The following is a 9,640-nucleotide window of genomic DNA, read 5'->3' as shown; positions in this document are numbered from 1 at the left end:
GGGGGAGGGCCGGGGGGCCCCCGCCAGCCCTGCCCGGCTCTTCCCAGGCTCCCCCGAGGGCCCGCCTCGCTTAACCAGCCTTTCCGATGGTTCGGATAGCGGGACTCAGTGAATTCATTAATTCACTCACTCATTCCACGAACACTACTTGAGCACTAATTGCGTGCTAGCCCCTGTGCTGGATACTGAGAGTTCAATTCTCTCCCTCTCACAAGAGCCCTACCTCTCAACTCTCCAAACCCCAGTTTCCCAGTACACCAAAGCCCCCAGACCCTTCCTCGGTGACCCCTCCCACGTACAGTTAAGGAGGAACCGTGACTGGCGCCGCTCGCTGGCGCTTCTGGAACCCGGAGCCGGCTCTTCCTGCGCATCTAGCCTAAGAAAGGGAGTGTCAGGGCCCTTCTTCACCTGTACCCCGCCTCGGACCCAAGGCCGCAGTGGGAGGTGGTACCTGGGCTCGGGCCAGCTGCCGTGGCCCCCGCTCAGGTCAACAAGAGCCGGCATCGCCATAGCGTCCACCCGCATCTCTACAGTGCGCGACTCTCTTCCAGACGCTTTCCCTGGAGGGGGCAAGAGCGGAGGGAGGGTGGCCCCAAGAGTGGCGCTGGGCACCGGGGCACCACACTCCAGTTGACCAGGCCCCAGTCTCAGGTATCCAGTGAGCGTGAGCTGTGCCCCACCCCGCGTCTGGCTCTTGGGCTGTTCTTAGGGCCCAGGGGAGGAGGCTGTACCTTCCCGGGCAGCAGCTCCAGGGCCTGACCCTGGGGTCAGTGCCCTGGCTGCCGAATTCCGTCCCAGGCGCAGGGAAGAGTGCAACCGGGTCATCAGCTCAGAGGCTGAGAAGCGCCTCCGCTCAGGCCCCTCGAGGCCCACTCGGGTGGGCCCAGGCAGCTCCAGCGGCCTAGGCTCTGCTGTGCTCAGGGCCTGTTCTGTCGCCTGGCTTGGCTCTAGGAAGACAGCATGGGCCTCAGGGCTGCCAAGGGCCTCTTCTTGCTGGTACACCCGCATCTTGCGCCCTGCAGGGGGAGGTGGGGTGAGAGAGAATAGGCTGGCATCCACTGGGGTCTCTCCTCTCCTCCCTGCCACCGCTCTGTGGCCCTGAGCATCAGCGGGATGTGCCTATGAGAAAGGCCAATGTTTTTGCCGGGTACTTTCCCCAGGGTAATGGGATCAACGAGGGGCAGAGAGGAAGCAAAGTGCCTGACTGCAGTCGGCAACGGGTGGGCAAAGGACCAGGGAGGCCAGGCCAGCCACTCACTGTGTAGCCTCAGACAAGTCACTTGCCTCCCCTGAGCCCCAGTTCCCTTATCACTAAAATCTATCACTTGTCCCACCTATTTGGGGAATTTGGGGGCTTACGGGTCCTAAAGGAGCCACCCAACCTCTTCCCCGTCCTCCCCACCAGGCCACCACCCCCCCACCCTGAGTGACTCACAGGCTGACTTCTTCTCCGAGCCGTGGCTGGCCCGGCGCTGTGGCTGTAGGTGCTGGGAACTCCAGGGTCCCTCCAGAGCTGGGGACTGGGCACTAGGACAGTGTGGCCAGCTGCCAGCCCTGCTGGGCCGCATTCCCCCACCGGTAGAGATCTCGGTGTCTGGGCCTCCTGGGGATGGTGGCCATAGCAGCCCTTGGAGAGGAGCAGGGGTCCCCAGAGACCAGCGGCTGCCAGGTGCCTGCAGCTCCTCTGGAGCGACGGGGAAGAGATCCAGACACACAGGGCTCGGGGGCTGCAGGGTGGGCAACTCCGCAAAGGACAGACTCTCCTGCTGGCACACAGCTACTGGGCGGTGGGCAGTGCCAGGTGGCCCAGCCAGATGGGACTGGAGGGCGGGAGGTGGCCCACAGTCCATTCCTCCTTTGCTCTGCCACCCACCTGGGCCTGCAGGGGAGAAGGCATCAGAGCGAGACACAGGACAGCAGGGCTGGCCAGTAAGCACCATGTCCTGGAGACCTGGACAAAGCCTTGTGTACACACATCTGTACAAGCACACACACACCTTATTATATAGTAATAGCTAATGCTTACTTGGCACGTACTGAATGACAGGCCAAGTACTTTACACATCTTATTTCATTTAATCCTCACAACAACCCCGAGTTGACACTATTATTAGCCCCTTTTTATAGGTGACGGAAGTGAGGCACAGAAGTTGTTATTTGGTAAATAATGGAGCCAGGATTCAAACCCAGGCAGTCTAGCTTCTGAGTCTGTACTTTTAAGCACCTTGCACATTTCCTAACTTTCATTGACATGCAATCAGACATACAGATACACACATTGTCACACAAACCCATGTCTGTTCCATGTACATCCACACACGTTTTCTTCCAAGTGTACACATTGACATACATACTTTCACAGATATACTCAGACATTTCTAATTCGCAGGCTCACACATTCACACACATTTTTATACAAGTACATATATTCACTCAGACTTTCACAAACACATGATGACCCATCAGATATTTCCATATCCACTCAAGTTTTCTCACACTCCTGTTCCATTCACACTCACACACCATGATGCAGATACAAACACACAGGCCCAGAAATCCTTGCTTTGGTGTTACCCAACCTCCCCTCCCGCGCCCAGAGTTGTAGCCTTTAGCGCTGAGTGGTGCCCACACCCATGCCAAGCTGGCTGGGAGGGTCACACACTGGCAGGCGGGCCACCACGCAGATCAGACTGGGCCCTCCCAAGAGACGGGCAGGGAAGTGCCCCAGCCCCTCAGCTTGGGGTGAGGGAGGGGTTCTTCCCTACCCCAGCTCCCCGCCCCAGGATCGGGCCAGGCTGAATGGGTCCTCTCTGGGCAGGACGTCATCCCGAGGGAGGCTGCCGGAGCCTCAGGACAGGTCTACTGATCAAGGGGTCTGAGCCCCCCAGCCCTTGCCCCGTGGCCCTTTGCTGGCTGCCCTCCTGCAGCCCCTCACCTCTCCAGCCAAGGCCCACTGCTGATGTCGCTCGGTTGCTCCGGCAGGGGAAGCCCTCTCTCTGCCCAGCTGGCTGGGGGAGATCCCACCCAGACAAAGAGTTTGATTCATCAAACCCTGTGGTAAGGCAAGCGGGTAGGGAGGGAGGGAACAGGCAGCGGGCTGGGCGGGGGCCTACCCTAGCCTGGCCTCGCTGTGGGCAGGCTGGGCAGCGAGGACCCCCCAGAGGCCCCTTCAGGCCAAAGGGGCAGTGCCCAGCCTCGCAGGGCCAGGAGACCCAGGAGACAGAGACTGAGAGACCGAGGGACTGAGACCTGGAAAACTGAGACCCTTTAGACAGCAACCCAGAAATCAAGACCCCAAAGCACTCAAAACCAGAAAACCACAGACGCTGAGACATTCAGGGACCCAGAGATGGAGACACAGAGACAGAGACACTGAAAATTTCAGACAGACCAGATATTCAGAGACAGATGTGAAGCCCGGAAAAACTCGGGGAGACACATGGGCAAATGTTTCATGCCCCGCAGGATTGCCAGTCTCGTGCGGAAGCCAGAAATGAAAACAGTTACAATCCAGGTTGGCAAGAGCCAACCCAGAGGAACCGTCAGATTAGGGTGCTGGGCTCTGCTCAACCCGGGCATTCCAGGAAGGCATCCTGGAGGAAGTGAGAGTGAACTGTTCTGGCTGAAATACCCAAGGACCCAGGTCCACAGAGATAGGGAGAAAGCCTCGGCATGAGAGAAACAGTGACAGTGTCAGTGACCCTGGGAGAGAGGGAAAGAGGGGAGGACCCAGTGGAGGACAGCTGGATCTGTGACTGGGTCCCACTCTCTGCAGTCCCTCAACCTGCTTCCCCCTGCTTTCTCATCCCCTGCCTGGAGTACAGGTAGGGTGGCTGCTCCTGAGGGACAGTTACTCCTCCAGACCCTCCCCACAGGGAGCAAGTCTCTTCTTATCTGGTAAATGGGACAGTCATGCTTCAAAACGCAAATAGGAGAATTAAGAATAATGCAGGGGGCGCTTCCCTGGTGGTGCAGTGGTTGAGAGTCTGCCTGCCAATGCGGGGGACACAGGTTCATGCCCCGGTCCAGGAAGATCCCACATGCCGCGGAGCGGCTGGGCCCGTGAGCCATGGCCGCTGAGCCTGTGCGTCCGGAGCCTGTGCTCCGCAACTGGAGAGGCCACAACAGTGAGAGGCCCGCATACCGCAAAAAAAAAAAAAAAAAAAAAGAATAATGCAGGGGTACTTCCCTGGCAGTCCAATGGTTAAGACTCCTCGCTCCCAATGCAGGGGGGCACAGGTTCAATCCCTGGTCGGGGAACTAAGATCCCGCATGCCTCACGGCGCAGCAAAAAAAAAAAAAAAAAGAATAATGCATATGAAGCACCTATCACATAGTGGGAGCTTTGCAGTTGATAGTCATTATTCTGAGTGTTATTAGTCTTTCTCTAGTCAGATGGATGGCTTCAGCCATCACAGAATTAGGGGAACTGAGGCAGTGAGGGTGAGACACACCCTATTTTGTAGGAGCATGTGGCAGAAGGCACAGGGGACCACTGCCCACCAGACAGGTCTCTTTCTCTGCTGGAATCAGAAGTCCTTAACACAGAAGTCCCACTTGCTTCTGTGGGTACACATGTGCAAGAATACACACTCTGCTCCCTTGTATTCTGGGTGATTCTCTCCACTTGGGTTCTGGAAGCCCCTAGAGGGCAGGGAAGAACCCCCTGCCCTTGTCAGTTGCAGGGATAAATGAGCAAAACATGGAACCCTTGGGGCAGGAGCACCCCCAATTTTTTTTTTTTTTTTCAGTACGCGGGCCTCTCACTGTTGTGGCCTCTCCCGTTGCGGAGCACAGGCTCTGGACGTGCAGGCTCAGCGGCCATGGCTCACGGGCCCAGCCGCTCCGCGGCATGTGGGATCTTCCCGGACCGGGGCACGAACCTGTGTCCCCCACATCGGCAGGCAGACTCTCAACCACTGCGCCACCAGGGAAGCCCGCACCCCCAATTTTTTTAAAAATTTCTTTTTTTGGCCATGCCACGTGGCATGCGAGATCTTAGTTCCCTGACCAGGGATCGAACCTGTGCCCCCTGCCGTGGAAGCTCAGAGTCCTAACCACTGGACCACCAGGGGATTCCAAGGAGCACTCCCTATTAAAGCCTCAGAGGAGAAGGCTGGGTAAATGGAGGGGGGCGTGTAAGGCTTCCTCAGGGGCCACAAGGCTGGAGGCAGGTCCCTAGGGAGGAAGTCAGGAGTGGGTCAGCCTCCACCTCCGTCCAGGCCAAGGGACAATGAGAATGACCCATCTAGCCAGGATGCCAGCCCTGTGGCCTTCCATGGATGTTGTCCACTCAGCCTCAATGCTGGGGACCAAGGAGGGGCAGAACTATGTCCATAGTGTTTATAGCTTATCTCTGCTAGAAGAAAAAAAAACCTCAGGAAGAGACTGGCCCCAGGTAACAGAGGGCCATTACCTGCCCAAGACATTGTCACAGGATACTCTAGTGCCCACTAGGCAAGGGTCATTCTGGAACCCACAGGGGAAAACCCCTGCCAGCGTTCAAGGCCCTGCATTGACACTGGCCTTAGGCAAATCATAGCCTGGGCCTGGGCCTGAGTGTGCCCATCTGTAGAGCAGCCCCTAGGGCCCCTCTCAGCCACCCCATCTAGGAAACTTTGGTCATTGTGAGTATCTCTGCAGGCTGAGAAGGGTGGGCAGGGCCAGAAAGGGTCCTATCCAGTGGGCACTGCTAATCACATGGACAATGGGCCCACTTGGTAAGGCTGGCAGGGAAGGTCCCTGGACACTACTATGGTCCGGAGAAAGCATCTCTGACCTCCTGTGTCCAGCTTTTCCCTTCCCCCTCCCTGGTGCCCCCTGCCCTGCTGCCTGAGGAGTAGGGCCCTGCCAGGGCCCCTCTTCTCCTTAAGGAACAAGGCCAAGTGGGAGGTCATGACTGGAAAGGGAATCCAGGCCAAGCAGGCTGTGGAGCCCCAAGAGGCCTTAAGTGTGTGGGAGCCAGGATCAGAGGCCAGGCAGGCTGCACAAAGGACTCACTTGGGAAGACTGGCGGGAGGAGGATGGGGTTGCTGGCAGCCAGGTGGGGCCCTACCTCAGCCAGGGAGCTCCGTCCAGCCTCCAGCACGGTCCAGGGCTCCAGGACACCCTGGGAGCTCTGGGGATGCAGCCGGGTCCTCAGGGGGCGATGTCAGCATGGCCCCTGAGCCAGGCAATGCAAGCTCCCGGGTATTGTGTGGGGCAGGGAGAAGGGGAGGCAAGGGCGGAGGGAACCTCGCGGGCGGGCAGGCGGCTGTCTCAACGTGCCTGCTCCCCGCCCCCCTTTCCCAGAACCGGTTTGGCCAGTCTGAGGTACAAGAGGGGGGCTGGAACAATGGGAGTCCTATGCCCAGGAGAGACTCTGAAGGACCCCAGACCGACATCCTAAAGATGGGGGAGGCACTGCTTTTCCTCCCAGGGGACAGACAGGTCACCCCTCTTCTGGAGCTTCCCAAATGTGAGATGTGCTCGGGGGGCTTCTTGGGGCTGGGGAGCATCCTGGGAGTTTTGCAGAGAAACTCCCAAGCCTTGGTCTCCTCAGGGATCCTGAGAACTCTGCAGTGTGTTGATCCTCTCTGAGCCTGCTACAGCATCTATAAAGGGATCACTCATCTCTATGGTTGGGAGACGGAAATCGTGAAAGCCAGTGACGTGACACACCTGGCACCATCCTGGCCATCCTCCCAGCATCGCAGCTCCTCATGAATGATCTATCCTCCCCTGCTACCTGTAATGACCCACCCTCACCATCTCCAACAGCCTCCTCCACCAGACTTCCCAGACTCTAGTCCACACTGAATGAGCCCTCAAAAAACCAATTCAATGTCCCGAATGGATAAAGAAAATGTGGCACATATATACAATGGAATATTACTCAGCCATAAAAAGAAACGAAATTGAGTTATTTGTAGTGAGGTGGATGGACTTAGAGTCTGTCATACAGAGTGAAGTAAGTCAGAAAGAGAAAAATAAATACCGTATGCTAACACATATATATGGAATCTTAAAAAAAAAAAAAAGAGGTTCTGAAAAACCTAGGGGCAGGTCAGGAATAAAGACACAGATGTAGAGAATGGACTTGAGGACACGGGAAGGGGGAAGGGTAAACTGGGACGAAGTGAGAGCGGCATGGACATATATACACTACCAAATGTAAAATTGCTAGTGGGAAGCAGCCGCATAGCACAGGGAGATCAGCTCTGTGCTTTGTGACCGCTTAGAGGGGTGGGATAGGGAGGGTGGGAGGGAGACGCAAGAGGGCGGGGATAGGGGAATATATGTATACATATAGCTGATTCACTTTGTGATACAGCAGAAACTAATACACCATTGTAATGCCATTATACTCCAATAAAGATGTTAAAAAAAAAATTCAAATAGCCCAGTGGTATGCAATCTTCGCATGCCTTCTTTTTTTTTTTTGGCCACGCGGTTAGGCTTGTGGAATCTTAGTTCCCCCACCAGCAATCGAACCCCCCCGCACTGGCAGTGAAAGCTGCCGGAGTCCTAATGGACCACAGGGAATCCCCTTCGCATGCCATTTATTTGAGCAATTGGTAATTGCCAGACACTTAATATGAAGATGTATACAAATACTAATACTCACGTTGCTTAACTATTGTACACTCACTGTGTGCCAGGCACTGTTCTGAGCACTTCACATAAACAATCATTTAATATCCACCACAACCCAGATAGATAGTTACTGCTCCTACTTACCAGATGAGGACATAAGACTTGTACACGTTAAGTACATTATCCCATTTAAATCTCTCATCAGTTCTATGAAGTCCCTATCTTACAAATGATGAAATTGAACTTGCCCAAGGTCACACAGCAAATAAAAGTCAGAATTCATATTCAGACCCAGGTCTGTGACTCCACCACCAATCTGTGCCCTTAACTACTGCCCAGTACTGCCTCACCAGGCTTTGGGGAGGATCTGGTGAAGAGTGTGTGGAAGTCCATTGGGAGGTGTCTCAGCTGACCTAACTACAGACACTTTCATTACTATTGACACACTACAGGTCTTGATGAGCATACAGGGCAGCAGGTCCACGCCCAGACCCTAATGAGCTCTCCCTTACCAACTGCTGACCATTCAGTTCAGAAAGGTTAGGTCCCTTCACTCCTTCATATCCACTTCGCCCCCCAGAGCACAGTCACATAATGAGGAGACACTGCACAGAGCGGTTGGGGACCAGATGTCCATGGAGAGGTGGCACGCTGGGGCGCAGAGAGGATTATTGTCAGCGTTGCACATAGAGCAGGACACTGGAAACATGAAGAGGGAGGCAATGCAGGACTAGGGGTCTTCAGAGAACCCCAGCCCTCTCAGCCCAACTCCAGGGCCGACCTTGGGGCCGCTGGCCAAGGTACTGCCCAGACCCCTAGCTGGAAGCAGAGGACCCCAAAGGAGGGAGGATCCTGGGGGAACTAGGGTCTTGGAAGGGCAGTCTCTCCTCACTCGACCCTACGTCCTGGGCTCTGGGAACAGCGCCCTTGTTGCAGTGGACGGAAAGCAAGGCTAGGTCAGGCTGAGCAGGAGGGCCCTCCAGAGCAGAAGCGACAGTGGTGGAAACAGTGTAAAAGAAGGGGCGTGGCGTGCGCGGAGCTGGATGAAGAGGGAGGCCAGGCGAAAATTTGAGGACAAGCGGCCAATCCTCCCCCTGGGCGAGGCCAAACAAGAGGGCGGGGCAAGAAAGCAGAGCATAGGCCTGGGGGCAGGCAGAGGGGCGTGGTCAGAGGGTGGGGCCAGGGTCCGTGGGCGGTGCTAACCGAAAGTAGCGCCTCCCTGTCGTCCTCCAGCGCCTGCTTGGCCAGGTAACGCTCGCGCTTTATCTTGGTAGCCAGGGCGGCTGGCACGTCGGGCACGAGCCAGGCGATGAGGCCCAGGAAGAACACCACGTGCTGGGGAGAAGGAGGGGCCAAAGAGAAGGACTGCTTTAGCAATCTTAATCTGCCGAGCGTTTACTAAGTGCAAGGCACTATTCTGAGGGTTTCCGGGTATTCGTTCAGTTAATCCTCACAACTCTAGGAGGTGAGTAAATTACTTCCCCTGTTTTACCTGTAAAGAAACCGAAGCATAAAGAGGTCCTCATTTGCCCAAAGAAACAGAGGTATAATTCGAACCCCTTAACACTAGGGACCCTGTTAGAATCAGAGCTAGAGAAAGAGTATCTTGAGCAAAGCTGGAAGGAGCTCCAGGGCTGTTGCCAAGAGACAATAATAGTAGTAGTCGTGACATTAATTCACTGAGCACCCACTATGCTGTGCAAGTACTTGCCACTGAATCTTCATAGCGATCCTATGAAGTAGATCCTATTCTGTAACATACCCCGTTTACAGCCAGTCAGCCGCACAGCCTGAACTTGGACCCGGGTCTCTCCGACGCACAGACATTTTTGAGCCTACCTCGAAGGCGATGATGAAGCCCAGACGCACAGCCAGCAGCTTCCAGTAGAAGAGGGTGAGATTCCTCTGAGCGTCGCGAAAACCCTTGTACCTGGGTTGAGGAGGGCGCGGGGTCCCGCGAGGTTCTCGACTCCGCGACCGCACTCCCACCCCTCCCCACCCTAGAGCCTGGCCCTGCCAGGTTAGCAGTACCCTCAGCCAGCTCTGCCCTCTAGCCCGCCCCCTA

The 9,640-nt window shown here is 55.8% G+C and overlaps 2 protein-coding genes across 2 annotated transcripts in view; both read right to left on the bottom strand.

The window, feature by feature from the left end:
- The window catches only part of ARHGEF19 (Rho guanine nucleotide exchange factor 19), a 10,286-nt gene extending 8,407 nt beyond the window's left edge, over nt 1-1,879 (bottom strand). Inside the window, exons 1-5 of the mRNA XM_024749727.1 lie at nt 1,436-1,879; nt 732-1,016; nt 452-560; nt 300-376; nt 1 (exon numbers count right to left, since the gene is read on the bottom strand). The exon at nt 1 is cut by the window's left edge and continues 262 nt beyond it. Of these exons, the coding sequence (XP_024605495.1) occupies nt 1; nt 300-376; nt 452-560; nt 732-1,016; nt 1,436-1,850 (887 nt within the window). The 5' untranslated portion in view covers nt 1,851-1,879. The remainder of the gene's footprint in view (nt 2-299; nt 377-451; nt 561-731; nt 1,017-1,435) is intronic.
- A 5,430-nt stretch (nt 1,880-7,309) lies between these two features.
- LOC112402812 (uncharacterized) overlaps nt 7,310-9,640 on the bottom strand; it is a 13,196-nt gene continuing 10,865 nt past the window's right edge. Inside the window, exons 10-12 of the mRNA XM_024749987.1 lie at nt 9,415-9,505; nt 8,779-8,910; nt 7,310-8,274 (exon numbers count right to left, since the gene is read on the bottom strand). Coding sequence (XP_024605755.1) covers nt 8,126-8,274; nt 8,779-8,910; nt 9,415-9,505 — 372 coding nt within the window. The 3' untranslated portion in view covers nt 7,310-8,125. The remainder of the gene's footprint in view (nt 8,275-8,778; nt 8,911-9,414; nt 9,506-9,640) is intronic.

Source organism: Neophocaena asiaeorientalis, unplaced genomic scaffold (assembly GCF_003031525.2).
Source record: "Neophocaena asiaeorientalis asiaeorientalis breed wild unplaced genomic scaffold, Neophocaena_asiaeorientalis_V1.1 scaffold275, whole genome shotgun sequence".
Lineage (NCBI taxonomy): Eukaryota > Metazoa > Chordata > Mammalia > Artiodactyla > Phocoenidae > Neophocaena > Neophocaena asiaeorientalis.
The sequence above is the reverse complement of the archived record's forward strand: the minus strand, read 5'-3'. Positions and strand labels throughout refer to the sequence as shown.